General features: G+C 51.6%; 1 protein-coding gene across 8 annotated transcripts; it reads left to right on the top strand.

Moving 5' to 3' along the window:
- The first annotated feature begins 58 nt into the window (after window positions 1–58).
- On the top strand, window positions 59–24,101 carry RRP1B (ribosomal RNA processing 1B). 8 transcript variants are annotated; one of them, XR_014262955.1, is made up of 16 exons: window positions 59–288; window positions 7,088–7,170; window positions 8,746–8,803; window positions 10,040–10,125; window positions 10,452–10,513; window positions 10,852–10,981; window positions 12,305–12,369; window positions 12,807–12,988; window positions 15,015–15,109; window positions 15,708–15,805; window positions 17,247–17,266; window positions 18,306–18,437; window positions 18,963–19,618; window positions 21,287–21,436; window positions 22,569–22,719; window positions 22,916–22,979. XR_014262955.1 is itself a non-coding variant. In XM_082459814.1 (16 exons), the coding sequence occupies exons 1-16, from the start codon at window positions 159–161 to the stop codon at window positions 24,036–24,038; spliced, it is 2,205 nt and encodes a 734-aa protein (XP_082315940.1). In that variant the 5' UTR covers window positions 59–158; the 3' UTR covers window positions 24,039–24,101. The 8 variants fall into 8 exon arrangements, 7 of the variants coding, with proteins under 7 accessions (XP_082315940.1, XP_082315943.1, XP_082315942.1 ...); XM_082459814.1 differs by lacking the exon at window positions 22,569–22,719 and adding an exon at window positions 23,845–24,101; XM_082459815.1 differs by lacking the exon at window positions 22,569–22,719 and adding an exon at window positions 23,845–24,101 and having other exon boundaries at window positions 60–288; window positions 18,309–18,437.
- The last annotated feature ends 1,472 nt before the right edge of the window (window positions 24,102–25,573 follow it).

A 25,573-nucleotide genomic window follows, 5' to 3' on the forward strand; every position in this document is an offset into this window, starting at 1 on the left:
CCAGAACGCGCTGCGAGCGGCGTCCGGCGCCTTTGTGACGCCATCAACCCGCGCACCGCCGCCCGCCCCGCTGCCTTCTGCGCAGTCGCGGCCCGGGCAGCACGGCGGCTGGCGCTCGGCGGCGGCGGGCTGCGGCCGGGGATGCTCCAGCGGGCGCGATGGCCCCCGCCATGCAGCCGGCCGAGATCCAGTTCGCTCAGCGGCTGGCGTCCCACGAGAAGGGCATCCGGGACCGGGCGGTGAAGAAGCTGCGCCAGTATATCAGCGTGAAGACGCAGAGGGAGACAGGTGGGCTCCCGGCGGTCCGCCGCGCACATGGCGGCCGGGGCTGGGGAGCCCCGGGTGGGCCGGGGCGTGCGGGGAGGGGGGCCGGGCCGGGGGAGCCGCCGGCGGAGCGGGGGGAGCGTGCGGCACTGATTCGCACTCCTGCATGTGCTTCTGTGTCCGCTTCCTGCTGGGTCTCGTCCGGTTCTACGGTTGAGGGACTGCGGCCGACAGGGTTAGGTGGTCTGCCGAAAGTCGCAGCGAGTGGGCAAGCTGAGAATAGACCCTTTCTGTCCGGTTGGATCAGTGGACTCTCCTGCTTGCTTCTGGTGCGCTCTTCATTGAGTTACGTCCTCACTTGACCAACACCTTTAGGTGCTGGGGTTACAGGAGAGAAGATAGAAACCCTACCCTCGAGGAACTTGTCCCGGGAAATCCAGGGAGGAATAGATAACTGAAACAGAGCTCGTATAAGTGAGATAAAGAAAACGAAAACCAAGGAAAGAGAGAGTTCCTCTATACAGGCTGTTCCACGGAGGCCTCTCGGGGTGACGTTCAACAGGTCTGAGAGGAGGCGAGAGGGAAGAGCTGGAAGGTCAGTAAGAGAGGGTGAGGGTGTTAACAGATGAAGTTGAAAAAGTAGGCAGTTGCCAGGTCACACGGGGCTTTGTGGTTTGGATTTTAACTGCAGTGGGGTGCCATTGACGGATTTTGTTACCTGATCTGTAAACCCTTGAAGGCATGAACTACTGTACGCAGTGGAGGTTTTTATTGCACTGAGATAAAGTCTGATTTGTCTATTGCTAGTATTAATACTTTGAGTCTATTTGAAAGAATTGATATTATTTATCCCTGTACTGACATCCTTAGTTTGTTTTATTTTGACGAGAAATCATGAAAGACTACCCAGGAAAAAGAAAATACAGTTTCATGGGAAGTCTGCTAGAAAGAGGAATGAAGCCAAGCTTTCTGACTTCGATTCTGTTAGGGGTCTCCCCGACAGATTTAATTTATTCTTATCCCATATACATATGCTAGAGGTTCCTAACCTTAACCTTCTATCCCAGACCTTTGCTGTTTTCAGCTCAGTTAGGCCCTACTCACCTGACGTCTCCACCTGCATGTCCTCAAACTCAGAATGCCCAAAAGTGACTCATTTTCTTCCCTCCAGAACCTCCTCTTCTGGTGCTTCTCTGCTGCCCGTGGTCTTTTTAATTTTGGGGCACACCGCGGCATGCGGAATCTTAGTTCCCTGACCAGGGATCAAACCTACAGCCCCCACATTGGAAGGCAGAGTCTTAACCACTGGACTGCCGGGGAAGTCTCTCGTGCTCTTTTATTTTGGATGCCAGTTCCCATCCTCCACTCAGACTCTAGCTGGACACGTGCACTGGCCTGGGCTACTCTTCCTCATCCTCTCCCTGCAGCCTGCATCCACTGTCCTTTGGTCTTCCCTGTCTCCTCTCCTGAATTACTCTGCCCTGCCTGAAGACCCCTCCATCTCATCTAGACTTACGCACTTGCTTACTTCCTGGCTGATCTGACAACTCCATTTGGGCCCCCCTTGAATCCATGCTCCACAAACCAGCCTGGGCTCATCTTCCTAAAACAGCTGGATCACATCACCACCTTCCTGGAATTCCAGGTCTGCGGACCGTGATCTGTCCTCTCTTTCTCCCCACCTCAGCCCCTGTGTGACTGCTCCACACCGATTCCTGGTGTACAGTGCACCATTTATCACCTCTACCTTCACTTCTCCTGTTCACTCAGAAAAGGTTCCCAGCCTTGATCCACTCCCAGCATTCAGTTCACCATCGCTTGCCCCTAAATTCCTTACCTGTCACCTCACCCTGCTCCTCTAGGATTTGGAGATATCCAGTATGTCTCTGTTGTGGCACCATTCTCCCCCCAAAACACTGTAAGCTTCCGTCTGTTTTCCTAGCCGGAAGTGGGCGCACACCCAGACATACGAGGGCCTTCCTGTGTACAGGAACAGAGGGACCAGATGCAGTACATTCGGGCTGAGGCAGCCAGACAGAGCCTGGTGCTCAAACCCCTTTGGTGAACAGGCTCAGGGTCCGACATGCCAAGGTGATGCTGAGGGAGGAGGCCGGGGGTGTGTACCAGTGCCCGGGGTCCAGTCTGGTTAGCGCCCATCCCACCTGAGTTACTTGTCCTGTACTCCTTTTCACCACCACGCCCACTGCAGGGAATGTAGCGGGCCTTCCAAAAAGTAACTGTAAAGTGAATGTCTAGACAGTGATGATGGGACAGAATAAAACTATCTGCCACAGCTGTGCTCGTCAGAATAGAAACACAAGTTTGGAAATAACTTGGCCTGACAGTGAATCTCATTGACAGACTCAAGTTTTCTGTGTCGTCTTCAGCATAGTAAAGGCAGTCTGAAATTTTACTCTTGCTGTCTGTTAGCAACACAGAGAGCTTCGTGATTTCAAAAACAAATTGAAAATCTTTGTAGAACTTAAAGCAACTCAGTGTTGCTCTGCTACTTTAAGTGTTCCTGTTGATCACTCACAGTTGTAGAATAACCATGGTTTTATTCACAAGGGCTCATTTCATCCCTGTTTATTTGTTCATATATTCAGCAAACGTGTGGCGCACCTCCTCTGTGCTACTATTATTTCGTGCACTACTCTTGGCACTGGGAGTGCAGCAGTGAACAAAACAGACAAGCGTCTCTGCCTCTTTTATCCATTCTGCAGCTTTAAGCATTTAACATCCAAAATCGGGATAAATTTTAAAATCAACCTTGTGACAGTTTCGTTTGCGTTCCTGCTTTCTCTTGGCAGCACATAAGATAACAGTACATCTTATAGTTGATGGTGTCTTAGAGCCAATGGCAGTTATGGGGGAAACAAGTGTTTCTTCATACTGGCAGGGTTGGGGTCTCTCAACTCAGTAGTTAGAGAAACGGGGAGCTGTGGCTGTTTTCACACAGGCGTGGGGTCACGTGTTACCGGCTAAGCTGCCTCCTGGGCTGATTCGTGATGAGAGCAGCTGTTGGACTTGCTGTATCCACGTCTCACTTTCGTGCTCACCTCATTCATTCTGGAGCAACTAAACCTATATTGTTGTTAGAAACTTAGTTGTATTAAGTTTAAGAAAGTCAATCCCCAAGAAAAAAAGACAAATCCAAAAAGTAATTTTGGGACAAAACTCCTTCAGATATGTCGTACTTCATCTTCAGGGTCTTGAAGGAAATTAGATGATGAGCATTTCTCTGTTTTGCTTTACATGCTTCAAAGATTGGTACCTTGTTTTTACCAGTTAAATTCCTGGGTGAAAATGAGGGATATATATATATATATATATATATGTTGGAAACAGATGTTTTTTAAGGGAGAAGAGCTCTACTAGGCTGTGGGTAGAGAACATGGGACGATCACAGTGATACCCGCCCACCACGTAGTGCTTTGCTCTTACAACATGCTTCTCATTTGTACACTTAGTTTTGACCCTAAGCATGAACCTGACACGTGTCACAGGTGAGGAACAGGAGGCTCAAGGCCTTTCTAGGAGTGACAGCCAGGAAGGAGCTGACCGGGGCCTGACCAGTGCTTCGCTTCCGCTGTACTTGGTTGCTCCACGTAGGATGAAAGTCAGAATACGCTTTCACGTAAAAAGGGGCTTTCAAGGAAAGCCCCTTTCCTGCCCGCTGTCCAGGATCTGCTCTCACCTGTTTCTTTGTCGAAATGTGCTGTTTTCCCTCACAAAGGCCTCTGTAGTGCGTCCTAGCACACCTTTGCCTGGTGCAGGTGCGGGTCATCCGGAGATGCTTGAGCGCCTCCCAGGATCACTTCGAGGTGGTCTGACGTGCTGCTGCCCTTAGCGGAGCCATCTGGAGGTGAACACACACTGTGCTCTGTTTAGTGAGAAGGCTTCTGAGCTGGAGCACACACGCCTGTGCGTTTCTCTATCACACGTGAGTGTTGTGTAAACACACGCAGGAAAGATGCCACCAGGCAGAGAGCAGTGGTCCCTGGGTTGGGGGGGGACTGGGTTTGGGAAGCAGTGAATAAGCCACTTTCAATTGTGTACTCTGATATAGTATATGACTTTTTTGCCATAAATGTTCTTATTGGTTAGGACTCTTTTTCATTGGTTAGGACTCTTTTTCAGTTGGAACTTGACAGAATATCCAAGCCACACTAGTTTTCAGGGGGAAAAAAACCAAAGCACAGCTTTATGCAGGAGCTCCACTGATGGCACCAGAGCCCAGCTTCTCTGCAGACAACTCTGCTGCCCCCTGATGCTTCCATTCTCAGACAGGCTCCCAGCCGTGTGGCGGGGTCCAAACCGTGTCTTCTCTTCAAGTCTCCCGGGAGAGATCACGAGTCTTTCCTGAGGCCTGAGCAGGAGGATCTTGTCCAGCAGTGGCGTGACCGGTCCTTTCTCACGCCAGCCCTGTGGGCACGGGGATTCCTGCTGCTTTGGCATAAGCCCAGCTGGCTGCTTCCCGCCACGTAGGTGAGCCCTGCCCAGCCCTGCCTTGAAGGGGGGCAGCCCTGGAGGGGGAGACCGTGTAGCTGCTTGGCAAAAACAAGGATGCCCAGTCCCAAGCCTCATGCAGGAACTGGTGTCATTTAAATCCTGTTTCATCAGTGGTCGTGCTTTTCCAGTTACATTATGATGAGTTTTCTAAACAGTAAAAAGAAAGAAAACAGCCCGTGATAACATTTTGATAATCTCATGTAGTTCTTTTTTTTCTTCTTTTAATTAAGGAATATTTCAAGTACATAATTTCAAATATCAGTACTTAGCTTCAGTATTTATTCGTTACCTGGCCGGGTTGTCTAATTGGCCCACTTCCTCCTTCCCACGAGATTCCTGGGAAGCAAACCCCCAGCATCTCATTTCATCTCCTGATACCTCAGCGTGTATCTCTAAGATAGGGACCCTTCTAACCTAACCACAGCACCATTATCACACCTTCTGAACATTTTTCCTTAATATGAAGTAGCCAATCTGTTGAGTTTTTCCCATCATTCCATAGATTCTTTATGACAAATCAGAATCCAGACAAGACCACCCATTGCGTTTGGTCGATATGTCTACAAATATCTTAAATTCCAGCAGGCTTATCCTCCTTTTTTTCCCTTGCAGTTTATTCATTGGAGGAACTGGGTCATTTGTCCTATAGAGTTTCCGACATCTGGAGTTTTGCTGGCTGCATCCCATGGTCTCATTTGACATGTTCCTCTGACCCCTATATTTCCTGCAAACTGATATTAATAGTTAAGATTTGAAGTGGTGTAGATTAGCTTTTTCGTTTTTGAGAGAATACTTAACAAGTGACGCTGTGTTCTTCCTGTTGCATCACATGGGACATCTAATGGGCTTGGGTGTTGTTGGTCTGACTCATCCATTCATCATTCATCCATTCATCATTCATACGCTCCTCAATATTTTTTCACCTAGTGTTTTAGCAGCCATTGATGATCCTTACCCAGATCCACTAATTCATTAGTCTTAACATGATTGGTTATAAACACAGGTGACTATGACAAAGTTACTACGGTCGTGACTGCAGTTGGCTCTGCTCTGGTGGCACTTATCACTTACACTATAGCTGTGTAGTCAGGTGTGGCTTATTTATTACAAGATGGGGAGGAAACCGGTTGGCACATCATTTGCCCGACCCCTAAAGGAAAGGCACTTTAATAAACCAACGTTACTGTAGTTTCTGGTGAAGTGAGAGCCTATCACAAAGAATCAAAATGCACTATAATGAAATTGTTGGTATGAGAAAGGTCTTTAGTAACCTGGAAATCAACACCTATAAAGCTCTAAAGCATTACTCTGAATAAAATAAACAAACCTCATTCTATCAAAAGGGATCTCTTTATCACTTTTAACTTAATTATGCTTTGGAGTATTGAAATCACATTGATTCCAAATACATACTTGTTTACACTCACCTAGTTTATCCTTTGCTCCTCCAAAAGGTTCTTCGTAGTACCTAGTAATATTTCTAGTGAAATATTAATAAAGACCATTTGTAACAGTCATCAAGGCTTGAGGATTCTGTTTGTTCTCCATAGGCTTGGAAACTGCAAGGGTGTACACTACACTTACCTGATTTTGTGGGTTCTTATTGTTACTCAGCAATTGTTCCGTGACACCTGGGGTCCACCCAGGAGACAGAAGTCTGTGTGCAACTTGTGGCTTGGCCATAGGCGGTTCAGGCGGAGGTGGGGGGCTTGAATAATGAGCAAGAACAAGGCTGACCAGGGTGATGCCACTTAAAACAAGACCACGCTTGCCCAGTAAATGAAAACTAACCAGGAGAGAGGGGGATCAAGGTACAGCCGAACGTCCGATCCTTAAAAAGGTCATCTTTGCAAAAATATCCCAAAGCTTTGCCAGTTTCCCTGGGCTAGTTGTACGGGACCTAAGCAAATCCTTCATCTTTTGTAGGATTTGCGGTTTTGCTTTGCAAGACCAGTGAAAATGTTGGTGTGCAGGGTGAGGTGCTAGTTTTAGGCAGAGGGCCACTTGGGGGAACTCGTAAATGACCACTGAATTAGTTAATGTCTTGTTGTGATGACATTTGCTTCTTTCCTCAGATAATAAGAACACGCCACCACTACCGCCCTGCCCCATAGCTGATAAAACTGCCTAATTTATGTGTGTTTGTTTTGTAACAGCAAGAAAATGTATGCTTCACATTTAAAAAGACATTTGCAAGTGAAAGAATGAAAACGTATGCAGTATTATTTTCACGGCTTATGTGGCAGTTCTAAACTTAGACAGGAAATGTTTGGACTCTAAAATAAGATTTTTATGCTGTTTTACCCTCTAGGAGGTTTCAGCCAAGAAGAACTTCTAAAAATATGGAAAGGGCTCTTCTATTGCATGTGGGTGCAGGATGAACCCCTTCTACAGGTAATCTACAGTTCCCTTTGTCATATGACTGGATTTTTGGCACAGGTGGATAAGAGACCTGCCCATTTTATGCTGTATCCATCCCTAATGTACGGAAACAAACTGAAAACCATTGCTTCAAGGGTTCACTTTCTGACCTCTTGTCCGTGTAGAAGGGGATGCAAGCAGTGAGGTTAATTATCTCTTCAAAAAGCAAAGAAGACACATAAATTAGATTATTTCTCTGTCACAGTTTCATAGGTTCCACAGTAGGTTTTATTTACATTACTTATTTTAAAGTTTCTGTTATATCTTTTATTATTTGTGGTCAGAAACAGCATGGCACTAGTCTAAGATCTTGTGAGCTACCCCGGCTCCAGGCCCACCTCTGCCACACCTAAGTGGGTGCCCGGGACTGGGCAGCCCCCATGCTGGGGGCAGGGTCTTTGTAGAGTGAGCAGCGGCCCCGGATCTGATGGCCTCACCCGCAAAGGCAGTGGAGACTGATCACTGGTGTGCGTGCTCACCTGGACCCCTGTCTGCCGAGCACACCGAGCCCCGCCACCAAAACTATCAGAGAAAATGGTTTAGGCTCTTTAAGAGATTTGTTCTGACGTGTAAAAGCAGACCTGCCTTTGCAGCAGTAGAGGGTCAGCCTTAGGAAACGCTGTTTGCAGCCCCCTGACACGTCGTGGGTAGGTTTTACTCGGCTGGGTTTTACCATGCGGCTTTGCCACTTCCCCTAAGCCGTGTAATGACTCACTTTGATTTATTGCCTTTATTCCACTGAACATGTTTTGAGTAGGATAGCGGAGCAAAATATTTTTAAGTTACATTCAAAGTAACAACCAACAGCTTTAGTGGAGGAAGAAAACAGATGAAAAGGAACATCACTTGCAAGTCTGGGAGTTCATTCAAAATGCGTAAGAAAGACTTGAGTCCAGGTAATATCGACAAGGATTGTTCTTTCCTTCTGTAACTCATAAACAGTTATTTTGTTGACACTCCCCAAGGCAGGTTTCTTCATAGACCGAGACACCAAATTCTCCCCAGCGAGCTTGTGGGGCTCGGCAGGACGGGCTCTGCACGTGGCATTGGATGCCCTTAACCTTTCCCACCGCCCTGCCTCTGCAGCCTGTCTCTGAGCAGGCCAACGAGAGGACTTCCGGGTTCCACACGGAGCCTTGTGGAGCGACAGTCCCGGTGTCTGCCTGCCGGCAACTCCCCCTCGTTGGCACCTGTGTTTCCATTATTTGGGGGTTTGGATGGAATCTCAATTCAAGTTGTATTTTGACAGCCAGGACTTGTTGACAGCTAGTGTGTTTCTTCTGTAGGTCATTTGAGCGCATAGCTAGAGATGACTTGTGTAAGTGTGTGGCTTAGACAGTTCTCAAAGGCATGTTGAGTTGGCACAGTGGTCCGTCGAAATTGGGAATTTCACATTTGGTGAAATCCAGATATCCAGATACACTCTTCTTAGTGGAAGTGACATTGAGAACAAGAGCTAGAGACGCCCCTCCCCTCAGGCCGTGATGCTGTCGTCTCAGTGGTACCACGCAATAACCCCGATGTTTTTCCCCAACCCCACCTTTGCAGGAGGAGCTAGCGAACACTATTTCCCAACTCATCCATGTTGTTAACAACTCAGAGGCTCGTAAGTCCTGATATTTTCATGACTTTCAAAACTTCCTTGTTCATCAGATTTGGTAACTTGCCTAAGAAATCTAGTCAATATTGTTTCTTCTCCTTCCTTCAAAGTTTCCGTTTTCCAATGGGCTAGCTTCACGTGAACCTGGGCTGCTAGTGTGTAAATGTCAGGAGACAAACCATCCCATGGGGAAGCTGTGTTAAACACGCTGAGAGGGTGACGAAGGAGGTGTCCTGTGGGACACCACATTTGGCATCTCAAAAATTTCAAAAAAATATTTTAAGAAATAGCAGTCCTCCAGAGTTTCCAAATCCTGAGTTACTTTAGCACTCTTAGAGGCTGTGTGTGAATATGCTGGTGTTTGCAGTAACCTCTGGATGTAGAGGATGGCTTATCCTCCTTAAGACTAGAGCCGTTTAAGGTCGTCACTGGTAACAAGCTGTAAAGTAACCCCTCTTGACCAAAAAGAATAAACAAAGGGAGGAATTAATTATTTCCGAGACATTCAGGCTTTGATAAGTTACAGAGGAAGAGAAAGCAGAATTCGCTTCTTTTGCTCAGCCCTCCTCAGAACACAGCCATCCACTGGCCTTATTATAACCCTCAGTGGTTCTCTGGATTTTAGCAGGGTCTCAGCTGACTTCGTAAGGACCAAAATTCTACACATGGAGTATACTGTAGCTTTTCATATATCAAGAGAGAATTGTGCAAAAAGAAGTAAAGCAAAAAAACCCAATTATTTTGGGGTGAAAAAGTGTTAATTTCATGGCTCAGAAGAGGAGAGTAGGATGTTTTGTTAGAGCTCACCCAGCTGACACTGAACATGGAAAAAAGGAAAAGCCGAGTTTCTACACAGATCCTCCAAGAGTTCATCAGAATTAATGGCTTTGGATTGACTGTTAGGTAGAGATGGGCTTTGAAAAAGGGCCAGTAGCTGTGGCTCAGGAAGTCTTTTGATTTTTAACAGAAACGCGGCTTTGCAGTGGATAATGAAACTCTCCAGACAGCATTCGAGTTGAGCATTAAGATACTACCAGCCTTCCTGTTATTAAAATATGCTTTTATTTAAATGTAAAAGAAGTTATGGAGCGTACTTAGTTACTGACCAGATTTTCTAGCTGCCCAAGAATTCTTGAGAAGAGTGAATAAACAATCCTAGTCTGTTTCCCTTCGTTACTTTCTTGCTCTGTGGTAACATGGTACCCTGTAAACCAAGCGTTCAGAGCCTCTTGTTCACTGCAGAGCACCTGTTCCTCCAGACCTTCTGGCAAACCGTGAACCGGGAGTGGCCAGACATTGACGGGCTGCGCCTGGACAAGTACCACATGGTGAGGGCCCGGCCACAGCCCCTTTTCTCGGGGCCGGGGGCGGGCAGCAGCTGGCGGACCGTGCCAGGGTTGGTTGGTGCGGTGCACGGTGAGGTGACCAGCGGAGAGTGTTGGAAGATGTGCTCAGAGCCGTCTGTTTTGTCTCTTTCAGCTGTTGGGGATGAGTTTGGGGATCCTTAGTGAGCAGTTTTTGTTCTAGAAGCTAAATATGATTATTGCAGAAGCTTTTTCACTTGGGGGATGCAGGCTATACCAGTCACTCCGCTCAGCTGATGGGTATTTCTCGCTTTCTCTTTCTTTGTAACAAAAGTTGTCTGTCTTTATAGCTGATCCGTCTGGTCCTGAGGCAGTCCTTTGAAGTTCTGAAGCGAAACGGCTGGGAAGAAAGGTTGGTAAACTATTTGGGTTAGCGTTTGGGGGCCTTAAAACTTTTAAGGCACTAGTGTGGTTTCAGGTGTTTCAATTAACAAGTTTGAATCACCTGATCCACGCCTTCCACTCTGCGTACCAAGAGCAAGACATCCTTACGCGTGGAGAACTTCAAATCCAGCAGAGCTGAGCACACGTGACAGTTAGCATTTTATACTCCTTTCAGTGGTTGTCAAACTTTTTCCGCCTCGCATTGCTTGTTAAGCAGGGGGGCATGAGAGTGTTGCCAGTTTCTCTGGGGGAAGAGAGGATGTTGGCAGCTGGGGTTAACAGAACCGTGTGTGTTGTTTCCTTTAGCCGAATCAAGCTTTTCCTAGACGTCTTGATGAAGGAGATCCTACACCCTGAGAGTCAGTCTCCGAACGGAGTGAAATTCCACTTCATTGATATTTATCTGGATGAACTGTCCAAGGTGGGAGGGAAAGAGGTAAGAAGTGGGCAGACACCCTGCAGCAGTGTAATGTGGCCAGAGCTCCCCCGAACAGGCAGGGCCTTGGCCCTGCTCTGAATGTTCTGTGAGCTGGGGGTGAAAACGCTTTTTGCTGGCGCTCAGGGTTACCAGCCACAGTAGCAGCACGGATGGGTCAGCCTTTCTTTTGACGTAGTTCTTCCCCCATCTAGGAATGTGTCCTAAGCAGGTGATGGGTCATGTGGATAAAGATTTATGCAGTAAGGGTGTACATGGCAGTCTTACAAAGCAGAATTGAAAACAGCTTATGCAGTCCAACGAAGGATTCTGTAACACGAGGAAATGCTCGTGATGTTGAGTTTTTAAAAAGCATTGAGGGGGGACTTCCCTGGTGGCGCAGTGGTTAAGGATCCGCCTGCCAATGCAGGGGACACGGGTTCGAGCCCTGCTCCAGGAAGATCCCACATGCCGCGGAGCAACTAAGCTCGTGCACCACGACTGCTGAGCCTGTGCTCTAGAGCCCGCGAGCCACAGCTACTGAAGCCCGCACGCCTAGAGCCCATGCTCCGCAACAAGAGAAGCCACCGCAATGAGAAGCCTGTGAACCGCAGCGAAGAGTAGCCCCCGCTTACCGCAACTAGAGAAAGCCCGCGCGCAGCAACAAAGACCCAACGCGGCCAAAAATAAATAAATTAATTAATTATTTTTTAAAAATCAGTAGGGAGACTTCCCTGGCGGTCCAGTGGTTAGGACTTGGCGTTTCCAACTGCAGGGAGCACGGGTTCCATCCCTGGTCGGGGAGCTAAGATCCCGCAAGCCATGAGGTGCAGCCAAAAAATAAAAATAAAAAGCAGTAAGGAAAAAAGGCCACAGGCAAAGCTGGGCAAATGGCGTGGCTTTTTCAGTATATATTCATCTGTGAACAAGACAGAGGGCTAGAAAGGAAATACACAATTTTTAGCACGCCGGTGATTATCTGAATTTGGGATTAGGAGCAGTGGTTTACTCTCTTTTTTCACGAGTGTTCTGCGGTGAACGTTTGTTTTTTAATTCCTTCACCTCAGTGTCTGGGAGTGTCTGAGTAGGACTTCTCCGTGGAGGAGGGAGTATGTATTGGGAACGCTGGGAGGGGCAGTCTTCTCTGGTCACTGCGCCGAGATGCCCAGGTGGCTGGATGGCGGCCATGACCTTCAGCGGAGTGTGTTTCGGGTGTTGTGAGATACGTGTGGGTCTGATTCAGCCTGTGTGAGAAACGCGAATGGTTCCTTTCTCAAGGACACATCAGAAAGGAGAAAGGCTCTTTTTCTCCCCCTCATTGTTTTTCCTCCTTCTAAATTACAGCTGCTGGCCGATCAGAACCTCAAGTTTATTGACCCATTCTGCAAGGTGGCCGCCAAGACTAAGGAGTAAGTAGTCCACGTGTGTTTTTACTGCTTCGGTTGGTGCTTCATTATGGGAGGTGGTGGTAAAATTGTAGGTGCAGCATGGCACACAGGCCCTCCAAAGCTAAGAACAGCTGCACGGCGTTGGAAGGAAGCTCTGAGTCATGGCTGGGCCCCCCAGCGGCTCCGGGGACCTCGCCCTCCCATCGCCCGGGCTTCCTCCCACCCCTGGGCCCTCCGCCTCGGCACACGGCGCCGAGCTGGCCCCTGGCGGCTGCAGCTGGTTGGCGCGGGGGTGTGGTTAGAAACGCGGGTGCCGGCCGCTGGTCCCAGCGGGTCCCCAGGGGGCTGGACGGGGTGTGCGGTGACTTCCTCCACCTCCCGGCCCTCTGTGCTCCTTTAGGGAACCAAGTCCAGGCCGACTGTTAACCACACTCTCTCTGCTGTGCTTCCGCCCTCAGCCAGACTCTGGTACAGACTATAGCTAGGGGTGTTTTTGAAGTCATTGTAGATCAGTCTCCTTTTGCACCTGAAGAGACGGTCGAGGAACAGAAAACCAAAGTGAGTGACAGTGACCTCTCTGAGGAAGAGACGTCTGGAAAGGAGATGACGTGGAGAAAAGCAATCAGGAGAAAGAAAACAGGTAACAGAATTTACTTGAAGAGCCTTTCTTAGGTAAAGTTCACTCAAAGGAACACTTTTTAATACATTTGTTGCCAGCTCACTGACTACACCCTGGAATTCATCAGAGGTGCCTCTGCCTTGGCCGCCACCTGAGAAAGGAAGTAGGGCTGTGTTTAGACACTCGTGGGGTCCAGGGCCCCTGGTTACACTGGGGCTCATGCACAGTTCTGCAGTTCCCAGGGTCGCAGGGCTTTCTTCGAGGGTTTTGTCATTTTCGTTGCTTTGGGTTTTGTGTGTTTTTGTTGTTTCGGCTTTTTTTTTTTTTTTTTGGCTGCGTTGCAAGGCTTGTGGGATCTTCGTTCCCCGAACAGGATTGAACCCAGGCCCTCGGCGGTGAAACCACCGAGTCTTAACCAGTCTTAACCACTTGACTGCCAGGGAATTCCTTCGGCTTTTTTGATGTGTTTAAAAATCCTAACGTGGCCTCGTGTCTGTAAGAGGGTCCCTGACGGGAGACCTGATTTACTGTTGCATTGGGAACGCATGCTTGTTTGTGCAGCCCTCCTTTCTGTCTCCGAGCTCCCCCGGGGTTCTTTTTCTTCGGGTGTATAAATAAGCACTGTGGCTGGGCCCTGTTCTCAGCGCCGTTTGTATCCGTGGGAATTGCGCGGGGCACTTAAAATGCAGCCTCATCAGAGCTCACGGTGGTTTTCAGCATCTTGGTGCCACGGTGTCAGGTAAAGGGCTAGTTCAGGTTGTACCCCTGCTTTTGAAATGTTCTAGAGCCATTGAAAAGGAAAGTTTTCAAAAACTAATAGAGAAAATATAATTTCTAAATTTTTTTATAGCAGGACCAAAAAACTGTGTAGAAGGTGCCTGATTTGTATATTTAAACATATGCATATAAACACGTATGTATGTATCTGGAAGGATATACACCAAGGTGGTAAGGGGCTAGCCCTGCGTGGCAAAATTGTGGGTGATTTCTATTTTCTTTGTACTTTTGTCTGTTTTTTCTAAGTTTTCTTCAATGATCATATATTCTTTAGTCAGGAAAAGACAGATCTTTAAAAAAGAAAAGATAAAATATTCTAATTGTAAGTTCAGCACGAGAGACAACTCACTGAATGGCCTTGAGCACATTTTGACTTGGCTGTGGCCCGCTCCTTCCGCCACGTCTGTGTCTGAACTAGAGCCGTTCCCCCTCTTCCCTTAGCGCTTCCCAAGATTCGCCCCCCAGGTTCTTCATCAGACGCTTGTGGGACCCGCCCAGTCTTCGCCCAGTCTTCTCCGGGCTCTGCCCTGAGGCCACACCACTCAGGAGCTGATAGGATTCCAGAGACGGGACACCTTTGAGAGCTTGTGTGATTTCAGTAGTAATTTCTCTCTGCTTCTCCATGGGCTTTAATGCTCTTTGGATTATTTCTTAAATGCCAGAGTCACGTAAACATCAGCCTGGTGTGTTTCCTGAGGCGGCCCCCTGAGAGTCAGTGTCCTGCTGTAGAGAGCTCACCACAGCCTCAGCTTTCCTGAGACTAGGGACAGACCCTGTCTGCCCTCCTCCCACTGGCCTGAGCCCCGGCCCACAGGTTTCCCGTCCACCTCCACTGCACTCCACAGTGGGGTTTTGTCTATGATGTAATTAAAAGGCAAAATGTGTGATTTCTCCCAGGTTTTTTTTTTTTTTTTTTTTTATGTCCCAGGACTAAAAAACCAAAACATCTTGGGGAGATTATAAATGTACTTGCAGGGTTTTTGTCTGTAAAGAAATGTCCTTTTTGGGACTTCCCTGGTGGTCCAGTGGATAAGACTCCGAGCTCCCAATGCAGGGGGCCCAGGTTCCATCCCTGGTCGGGGAACTAGATCCCAAGCGCCTCAACTAAGACCTGGCGCAGCCAAATAAATAAATAACTTTTTCTTTTTAAAGAAAAGAAAAAGAAATGTTGTTTTTCACTAAGAGGCACCTAATTGGACGGTAGGTGGCTCCTTTGGGGGTAGCCATGGCCATGTATTTGAGTTGTGTCTGTGGATGTGTTCCTTGATAGCACTGGGCAGATATCACTCCAGAAAAGAGGAAGTCGGTGAGGAAGGCGGACGGGACGGCGGCGGAAGCGTGGAGGACGCCGGGCTGCTTCTCCAGGTTGGTAGTAGGTGTTGCTTTTTGTAGAATATAGGTTTGCTGTGGAGCCGCCTGGCTGCTGGGGAATTGGGGTCAGAGCTGATTAAACCACATGCCTTATGCGTAAGGTTTTTTTTTTAATCCCTCAGTCACTGGTGTCGCCTTTCTTGTAATGAGCTTATTGGAGACAAAGAGATTTAAGTACGATGGCAATCTGAAAGATGTCAGTCTTCGTTCTGGCCTGAATTATGAAGATCTGTTCTGTTCCATACAACAAAGCGAGCCCAATGGTACTTTTCAAATAAAGGAGGTTTACTACGTTACCAAGTACAAATTGAACATCTAGATTAAATTTACATAACAGCATACCCAACTAAATTTTCAGGAAGAAGAAATAGAACAAATAAAGAGTAGCTTCTTCTGAGAACAAATAGAAGGAAGTTTTCAAAGGCAGTGCTTAGGCTTCTGGCTGGCAGGCCTTAGGCATGCTGTGCGCACCATCCTGTTGGGGGATGCTTCCAGAATCCTGAGCTCTGGGTTTCCTGTCTCTAGTTGATGTGACTTCCAAGCCAGGCAGCATTGTGCTTCGGGCTGATGTTCAGTTTTTCTTCTCACGTAGTTTGACTACAAGGCAGTTGCTGACCGACTCCTGGAAATAACCAACAGGAAAAACATCCCTCCCTTCAACAGGAAACGTCTCTCCAAGCTCATCAAAAAGTAAGTGATCGGGGAAGAAGGTTTCACCTGATCTTCGTTCGTGTTCAAGTCCAGCGCTTTGGTTTCTTGGCGTGAGATGAGCTGTCCCCGTGCTTAGCTTTCTTCTGGGCCCTTTAATGTTATCACTCATAGCCTTGCAGTGCCCATACGCTGAAAGAGTCTGTGAACACAGCCGGCCCCTGCCCCTCAGGTTCATTCTGCGGAGGCGGCTAAACCCACCTCTTAGCTGTTTTGTGACGATGTAGAAGGAAGCCTGTGGAGAATGTGTAAAGTCTACTAATCAAGAAATTGCAGTGTGGTTGGGGTAGCGGTTCAGCTATTTCCCCCTTCCCACCCCCCCAGCTCCCAGTTTGTCTGCCAGAAGTGTGGTGGTGACACCATTACAACCATTCAGGTAGTTCACCGTGCAGCCCCGGGGCTTGTGACTGATGACAGGTAACAGCTGACCTTGATCACACACTCTGTGAGCCGACCCTGTTCTGAGCACTGCACGTAAATCGTTTCATGTTCAGGAGAGCGCCCCAGGCCAGCTTCTGTCACGGCCCCATTTAACAGATGAGTTAGTTGGGGCACGGGAGGCGACCGATGGCCCGGGCTCGCAGCCGCCAGACGCAGCTGGACGTGGGCCTGTCTGCTCCCCGGCGCTGCCGTGCAGCCCACACACCCCCCACACGCACACGCCCCCTCACGGCACACGCCCCCCTCAGGGCACACGCTTCCTCACGGCACACGCCCCACACCTCCTTTTGTTCTACCGCAGCTGTCGTGTAGAGCAAAACACGGCTAGGCTGTCTCCACTTGGTAACAAAGCAGAGAATGGAATGTAAGTAGAGATGTAAGCTTTTTCAGCCTTAAGAAACAAGAAGAAGATTTTAATTTCTCCCTTTCACTTGGATGTGCCAAGACAAATCTTTAGATCCTTGTGTCGTTGATGATATGATGACACTTGAGGGCAGTTTTGTCCTTTGTTTCTCGCCCTTGCCTCACACCACCTTCCTCTTCCACCTCCCCTTCTGGAAGAGAAGGAAGCTGAGTTAACAAACTCCAAATGTCGCTTACCCTTTAAGCTTCTATATATAAGATGGAAAACAAGGCGCTACTGTATAGGACAGGGAACTATATTCAGTATCGTATTATAAACCATAACGGTAAAGAATGTAAAAAAAGAATGTATATATGTGTATAATTGAATCACTTTGCTGTATAGCAGAAATTAATAACGTTGTAAATCAACTATACTTCAGTAAAAATATATTGATAGTAAAACATTCAGTTGTACGCTTTAAATGGGTGAATTGTTTGGTATGTGAATTATATCTCAATAAAGATTTTACTTTAAGAAAAGACAAGTATCACTTATATTTTAAAAGGTTAGTGCATATGTTTATAGAAGACAGAAAGACGGGGTTTCTCTAGGAACCTTTCTTGTTTTCTGTTTCAGATTCCAAGATCTCTCTGAAGGTGAGGAAAATGAGAAGATTATAATTGGTGATGTTCTCAATAAGTGTGGACCCCACAGAGGGCGCTTGTGCCAAATATTGAAAAACAGGGTTGAGAGACATGAATTGAAAGCATGAGAAAGTAGCCTGCTCAGCTGAGCAGAGGCCCTCGCAGGAACCCGGCGTCGGGTCTTTTCCAGCCCGCCGCCCACTCCTCGTCCAGAGACCAGCGCGGAGCCAGACGCGGGCTCTCCCTGTGGGCGCCAGGGCGGATTCTTCATGAAGAAGACAAGCTGATCTCTCAGAGTCCCTTTCATTTGCTGTGTGATCAGTCGTCCCCCAGGGGAAGCTGCTGCCTGTGAGCTTGGTTGCATTTGAGCCAAGTGGATGGCCTGCTGCCCCCGTGCCTCGTGCACGCGGGGGGCTTAGAATTGGAGGGCCCTGCAGACCTGGCTGAGGTGTGGAGGGTGTCACCCCAGGTCTGCAGTCCCTTGCCTCTTCTGAGAGATCCACAAAACTTTTTTTTTTAATATATATGTATAAATTTATTTATTTATTTATTTTTGGCTGTGTTGGGTCTTCGTTGCTACATGCGGGCTTTCTCTAGTTGCGGCGAGCGCGGGCTACTCTTCGTTGCAGTGCGCGGGCTTCTCATTGCGGTGGCTTCTCTTGTTGTGGAGCACGGGCTCTAGGCACGCGGGCTTCAGTAGTTGTGGCTCGCGGGCTCTAGAGCGCAGGCTCAGTAGTTGTGGCGCACGGGCTTAGTTGCTCTGCAGCATGTGGGATCTTCCCGGAGCTGGCCTCGAACCCGTGTCCCCTTCATTGGCAGGCGGATTCTTAACCACTGCGCCACCAGGGAAGTCCCCACAAAGCGTTTTTCAGTCTGTACTTCCTGTGTCCCAGCTTTCGGGTTGGGGTCGGAGGAGTAGTGAGGGGCCTTATGGCAGAAATCAGGGTTAAAACTCTCCCCGCGTGATGTGGGGAGGGGCGTGGCTCGGAGGCCCTGGGGACAGAGCGGTGCCGGTCTCAGAAAGCTGACCAGAAGGGGCTTTGGTGTCCAGCAGGCAGTATCTGTCACCTCAGTTTTGCTGAGGACACTTCTGCTGATGACGATGACCAAACCCTCAGTCAAGGGAGGCATAAGAAGAAAGGGAACAAACTTTTGGAGAAAACGGACATGGAAAGGGGGAGAGGTGAGCCGCCAAGCCCGCAGCCTGCGAGGGCGAGGGTGAAAGGGGGGCGGCGCGGGGACTGCCTTTGCCATCCACCCGGGTCATCGCAGAGCGGAAGCCGTCGCTCTGAGGGGCTGGCTGAGACAGAAGGTCTGTCCGAGTGTTTTGCTGTTCCCTGTGGAACCACGTTGAGCCTCCCTAGAGTAAAGGCATTTACTGACTCCTAGTGGAGGAAGTGGGTGGGGACGTGGAGATGCTAGGTGGACACTGCCCTTCGGAGCATTTGCTTTATTACTGGGTCTGGGCCTGAAAATTAGTAGAAGTCTGAATACTATTTCAGATCCATTTATATCGAAGCAGGCCTCAGGAAGGCTTCCGGTCACAGCTGGGGCAGGGAAGAGATGGGGCCAGGGGAGAAAGCTCGTGGAGTTCGAGGGCACGGAGGAGGACCTGCTGGGAGACCGTGGGGACGTGCCTGGGACCCCCCGCGAGGCCGGCAGGGCGGCCTGGGCGCCGGGGCACTCACTGACCGTTTTGTGTCTCTAGGAACGAAGTTCTCTCCAGCCGAAGAGGAGGAGAGCGCTGGCAGTATACCAAAGAGAAAAAGGAAAAAGAAGAAGAAGAACCACCTCCGGCCCGAACACTTTGGGCCCGGTGGTGAGGCCACGTGTCCGGAGCAGAATGGCAGCCGGGAGCCGGAGGCCGGTCCCGGAAGAGCCCGGGAAGCGAGAGCCCGGGAAGCGGGTGCGGCCGAGCTGGGGACGGTGGCCACGCCCGGCCCCCAGGAGCAGAGCGGCTTGGAGCCCACCTCCCTGCACAGCCGGAGGAAACGACTGAGGAAGAGGAGCCTGAGGGTCCAGGTGGAGGGCCCGGAGGGAGCGGCCCCGGCCCCGGCTGGCGGCGCCCCAGTCCTGAAGAGGAGGCGGGAGCTCGGGGCCCTCCTGGTCAACGGCAGCGGCCCGCCCACGCCGGCCTGGCCCCTGCCCCGGAGGGAGGGCCCTCCAGCGAGCCCAGCAGACAGAGGGGACTGCCCTGCCATCCCGCCCCAGGGCAGGAAACTGAAGAAAAGGAGGGGGGAGCCCGGCGGCCTTGACCTCTATGACCCATCTGCTCAGAAAGCTGCCATTTTGAAAAAAAGGAAGAAAATGAAAGAGATGTCAAAGTTGGCAGAGCACAGAGGGGTCAAGCTCGTCCAGGCTCTGGTAAGGCGGCTGCGCCCAGGGCGGGGGGGCTGGAGCTCCCCGGCAGGAGTGTCAGCGCCCTACCTCCTCAGCCGCATGGATGGGCAGGGCAGGGGACAGCAAGCCCCTGGCCCAGGGAGCGGTCATGGCTCCGGACAGCCTCTACCAAGGAGCAAGCAGTGACCCACCTCGGTGGCTTCCTCTGCTTCCCCCCTAGCCCCCACCCCTCCGGCTACGCAGAGGCCAGGGCGGGGCCAGCCTCAGGCTGGGGAACTGTCCCAGTGGCCAGTCCTAGCAGATAAACAGGCAGGTGTGTGTCTCCATCACACGCTGATCTCATTTTTCTTCTTCAACTCATGGCCAGCCCTGGGCTCCTTTGGCAAAGGCAGAAGCCCCAAATTCTCTTATCTCACTGATGTTTTGAATGAAAAAACTTCTTGTCCACTTGGATCTCTAGAGCCACCTATAGACGGGGACCTGGGCTCTAGGTCTGCGTCTCGCACCCTCCTCTCTGGACATGCAGTGCGTCTGTGCCAGTGGTTGGCAGACGTCGTCTCCCTAGCACACAGCCCGCCAGCGGCGCCCGTGCCGGCCTGGCTGCTTCTGCGTCTTGCGGCAGAGCTGAGGAGTGTGACGGAGACCTCACGGCCTGCAGAGCCAGAATCGTTTACTCCCTGGCCCTTTCCAGAACAAGCTAGCTGACCCCTGCCTAGCGCGTGTATCTGCATCTCCTGCTTTGCAGCAGTTATGACGTCAAGGCCCTTGTCTACGGAGCTTGTGTGGACAGGGTTAAACGCTGCTTTCAGGCCTCAGAGTGCAGGATCCCGAAGTGGGTCTGTAGTCGGTCTGAGCCAGGGCAGCAGGGCACTCAGCTCGGATTCAGGAAGTCTGTTCTCACCTCAGGCCTTCCCTGACTGCCAGGTCACCTGTGTCACCTTCTCTGGGCTCTGCAGCCTCTGCCCTTCACCCACTAGTCACTGATGCTCTTTCTTCACTAAGAATATCAGAGGAATATCCTTCTCCGAGTCTCGTTTCTCTGGCCCCCAGTAGCCCTCGGAGAGGATTGGAGTGGCTGCTAAATAAGTCACAGGGTCGAGGGAGGTTTTCCTCCCCAAGGGACGGCGTGTCTTGTCCATGTCTGCGACACCGTGGGTCCTGGCCAGGAACACCACGGACTTGCCAAAACCACCAGTGGGCTGCCTTGGGCTTCCCAGACCTCTGAGACCCCAGGAATAGAGCGGGGCCGCCGTGGGGTTGTCAGTGTAAAACATCCAGGGGACATTCTGTGTCTGCCTGTCACGGACCCACAGAACCTGGTAGCCTCACACTCTTCCTCCCGTGCCAAGCTTTCCGTGGGCAGCGATGTCTGATCAGAAATGAGAGAGTGAATTACCGCTTAGTAGATGGTGTCTGAAAGGCAGAAATCTTCAGAACGTGGGCATAAGTTTGAAGATGGGTAAAAATGGGTTCTCGTGGCTGAGAAGGTAGACCTCTAGCCGTCGGCGTGGTGCCAGCATGGGGAGGCGGGCATTCGTGTGTGTGTGGCGTCTGCTCAGGAAGCGAGGTGTTTGCACACCTGGAACAGGAAACGGGGGGCTTGGGGTGAGCTGGTAAGCGGGTCCCACGTTGTGTCTGCTCGCTTCCCGCATTCACGGGTGGCGTGACCCGCATCTCGCCCTCTGCACGCAGGGGAGCGGTGGGGCCCTCAGCCCTTTGAAGAAGCAGCTGAGGACCCAGAAGGACTTCGTGAAGTTTGACGCCGCCTCCTCCCCGAAGCCCCTGTTCTTCAGGAAGGCCAAGGGCAGCGGGGCCGCCACCTTGCCAGGCCCCAGGCTGCAGGTACCCGCCCCGCCGCCCCGCTGTCCCTCTGCCCCCCGGCCCACCACGGCCACCCGAGGCACGGACAGGGGCCCCGCTTCCGGCCTCTGCTGCTTCCCGCGGCGTGCCGGCCTTGTTCAGGCAGCCATTCCGGCCCCGGACAGCCCCAGGGCTCAGCGGGGAGCTTGAGGTGCAGTCAGTGACACCGTTCCGCGTCGGCGGGCCTGGGGTTCCATGTCCAGGAAGTCGCGGGACTAGGCAGCGAGGGGGAGGACGGAAGCTCTGGGGAGTCTGGGTCTGCAGATCCGCCTGGGACACGAGGGGAGTGGTCAGAGCGAGTCGTGGCGGTGGGAGAGGGCGGTCCCTGTTTCAGGGCTCAGGAAGGCAGGGCCAGCCGTGCCAATGCCCAGGCCGGGCCGCTGGGCGTGCGTCCGGCCCACCCCCAGGAGACAGAGGTCCTGGCGGAGCCGTTGTGGCGGGCAGGCCGAGCTGGCCCTGCTGGGGACACCCCGGCAAGTTCACATTTAAATAGCATCCACTCGAACCAGCAGGGTGACCGCTGCCTGTGTTTATTTTTTTTTTTATTTTTCATTTTTTTAAAGCAGAGGTTCTTTTTTTTTTTTTTAATTAATTAATTAATTTATTTTTGGCTGTGTTGGGTCTTCGTTTCTGTGCGAGGGCTTTCTCTAGTTGCGGCAAGCGGGGGCCACTCTTCATCGCGGTGCGCGGGCCTCTCACTATCATGGCCTCTCTTGTTGCGGAGCACAGGCTCCAGACGCGCAGGCTCAGTAGTTGTGGCTCACGGGCCTAGTTGCTCCGCGGCATGTGGGATCTTCCCAGACCAGGGCTCGAACCCGTGTCCCCTGCATTGGCAGGCAGATTCTCAACCACTGCGCCACCAGGGAAGCCCCTGCCTGTGTTTATTTTAATGTATTTTAGGGATATTAGTTCAATGACTCAAGGCTCACACAAGCCAAGTCCCTCTCTTAAAATGTTGATATTAAAGCAAAAATCGTATAAAGTAGAATTATGGGATTCACACAAATTTAGGATTCTGAGAAGGATTTGATTAAGTGCTTCATAACGCAGAAGGGGGACGCTTCTAGGAATTTGGCAGATAGGAAGCAGTTATTTAATTTTGATGAATTGTTAGAAGATCCAATCCGCTTGGAGTCCGCCTGCACAAGAAGTTGGGAAGTGCCCGTCCATTGCCCCCAGAAGTCAGGTGCCATGACGGGAGCGGGCCCATCGCTCCCCTTACGCGGTCACGGCGGGGCTCTGGGACGAGGTGGATGGAGTTAATGGTGAGCTTTCTCTCGTTCCCGGGAGGTTTCAAGCACCGTAATTTTGCTCTGCTCTCCTCCCTGGGGCCCCAGTGACAGGCGGTTACTGCAGAGCGGGGCTGGCCCGCCAGTGTTGGGCCTGCGAGGCGGCCCCATGGGCTCTCGGGGCGGCTCGGCCGCTATCCTTTACTCCTCTCGGTGTCGTTTTCTTCCGCAGCCACACGGGACGCCGTCCAGCTCCAAGAAGGTGACGTTCGGGCTGAGCAGGAACACGACGGCGGGTGAGTCGGCGTCCGCCCTGCGGGGCGGGGAGGGCCTGGGCCCGTTGCTGGGTCAGCGGGCAGCCCCTGGCTGGGCTGCTCACGGGGCGGCGGGAGGGCCTCGGCTTCCAGGCCTGCCTGCCCTGATGCAGAAGCCCTGTCAGCCCGCGGTCTGGCGGTCTGTCCTGCCTCCGCGAAGGTCTGCAGGCTGCCTGCCCCGGGGGAGAGGGGAAGAGGGGCACGCTTGTCTTACCGCTTTCAATACAGGTGTGATTCACTTGCTTTGCTTTGTCTTTCAAAGGAGGAAACTAAGGTTTTTACAAGTACATAATGAGTTTAGGTCCTGTTTTTAAGAACCGCAAGTAAACTGTGTGTGCGCGCACGTGCGTGTGTGTGTGTGTGCGCACACACTCGCACGCGTGCAGAAGGGAGGGGCTGTCTGGAGAGGACCTGAGACGCTCTCATCTTCAGCGCTGGAGAAAATGGGGGGAACAAATCCAAGAAGGGAAGGCTCCTCCTTCAACTGTCTAAACCTGGGGTTCATCCCAGACCCAAACTGGGGGTTCACCGAGTGCCCATGTTCCGTAACCACCCCCCGCGACCTGGCCCGCCTGGCGCTCCCCCACGTCCATGCAGGCGGCCTCAGGGCGTTTTCCGTGGAGGATTAAAGTCCGAGGGAAGGAGCCCCCCTGGTGACTCCATCTCCTCCCGGGCTCTCGGGCCCTCTCTGCGGGCCTGGCAAGGGCACTGCCCTGCCCGGGAGTGAGCTCACGGCTCGGGGCCTGCGGTAGCCTGCGCTGCCGGCAGCACCGAGGTGGGCGGATCGGCAGGAGAGAGGAGGCGTGCGGACCCTGTTAACCTGTGGCCTTGCTTTCATCCGGGGCAGAATTCAAGAAGACGGACAAGAGCATCTTGGTCAGTCCCACGGGCCCCTCCCGGGTGGCCTTCAACCCTGAGCAGAGACCCCTCCACGGAGTGCTGAAGACCCCCAGCAGCTCGCCGGCCAGCACGCCGCCGGGGACCAAGAAGCCGCTGACCAGCGTGCCAAAGAGGAGGCCGACGGCTATAGACTTCTTCTAGGGTAGTCAGTCCTTTCAGAGACTGCTTTTGTACAGAGTATTCTATAAATTATAACGTTTCAAAGGTGGGGCCTTTTTATTGTTTTATAGATTCCTGTGAGTTGTGTGTACGAGGTTCTGGGTGAGCCGCGGGGCCGCTGGCGTCTGGGTTGAGCTTCTGCTGCAGATGTCCGTGCTCGAGCTCTCCGCTCCCCGGGTGTTCCCAGCTGTGGGCGACCTCAGGGCCCCCCCGCCGTGGCGGCGAGGCCCGTGGGCTGAGAGCACGCTGCCCGGTGCCCCTGCACTGATGCCGCGCGCGGTGGCATCCCGGGGCTCCGTTCCTCGCCAGCCCCGCCCTGCGCGTGTGGAACTGCCAAGCAAGGCTGGTTTTCTGGTGGTCTTGGGTCTAACAGTCTGTCTTTTTTCTTTTTCAAAGCATGTAGGGCTTTGTTCCCGTGTTCTGGGGGTGTTTGGCAGTTTGGGGTAGAGGTGACTTGTAACCACATCAGCAATACCGCGCTTTTTCTACGCGCTCTCAGTGCGTGCTCAGCGGGGGTGACCCTGCGAGTTGGGGGCACCGGGGTTGGAGAGAAGAGCTTCTGCCCTCGGGGGGTCGGGCACTTCCTTCCCTCTACCTTGGCCTGGTTTCCTCCCTGGTTTCCTACCTCTGGGCCAGCCTAGGGTGTCCTCCCTGGGCGCCCAGGTCCTCGTGCTGTGTGAGCCGACACCCTCCCTGGCTGGCGGCCCCCAGAGCAGCTTCCCCATCTTCAGTCCCAACTCACGTCTTCAGAGGCACGGCCGCCATGTCTGAAACCTGGGTTCTTGCTGGAAGGCAAAAGAAGCAGCCTTTAGGAATTGTCTGTGCTTATTTATTTGTTCGTAGCTACCTTTTTTCAAATGTTGAAGCTTGCACTTACAGATCTTTATAAAGCTCTAATTTTAGTTAATTACAGCAATCAGAGGTGGAAGGCGCTCAGACTTCAGTTGGAAAAACAGAAATGCAGCTTAGAGCAGTGCTGGCTAGGCGTTTGATCTGTCTTGGGAAGCTGTGTCTGTCCCTCGAGCCTGAGTGGCAGGTGGGACACAGACCCAGAAACCTTAGAGAAGCCCCTGGGGCCCTTCCCGGCTCTGTCTGGAGCTTACAGCCCTAAGGAGGTGGTGCAGAATTTGCGGGGAACATAGTTTCAGCTCTTGGCTCAGGGGACCTAGGGCCTTCTCCCTCCCCCTGTGCAGGAGCCCCAGTTTCTCACCACAACCCAAGACAGCCCCCTTCGCTACTCCCCAGCAGAGGACCCCAGCGTTGCCTTGGTGGTCCCAGCTGCGACTTGGGGTGACAGGGCCTCACTGGGGTTTCAGGGCTGATGTGACTTTGGTTTCCTCGATCACGTGATCAGGGTGGGGTCCTCTGCAGAGACCACAGCTGACAACTTGCAGGTCAGGTGGGCTGGCCTGCGGGGGCCCTGGTGAGAAGGAGGACGTGTGAACTTTGTTCTTTGCCCGCTCTCTAATAAAGCTTTATCATTATCAGGCCACGAGAAAAGAAATCATTAACATCAT

This window comes from Balaenoptera physalus (assembly GCF_965194825.1).
Source record: "Balaenoptera physalus genome assembly, chromosome: 4".
NCBI classification, from domain to species: Eukaryota; Metazoa; Chordata; class Mammalia; order Artiodactyla; family Balaenopteridae; genus Balaenoptera; species Balaenoptera physalus.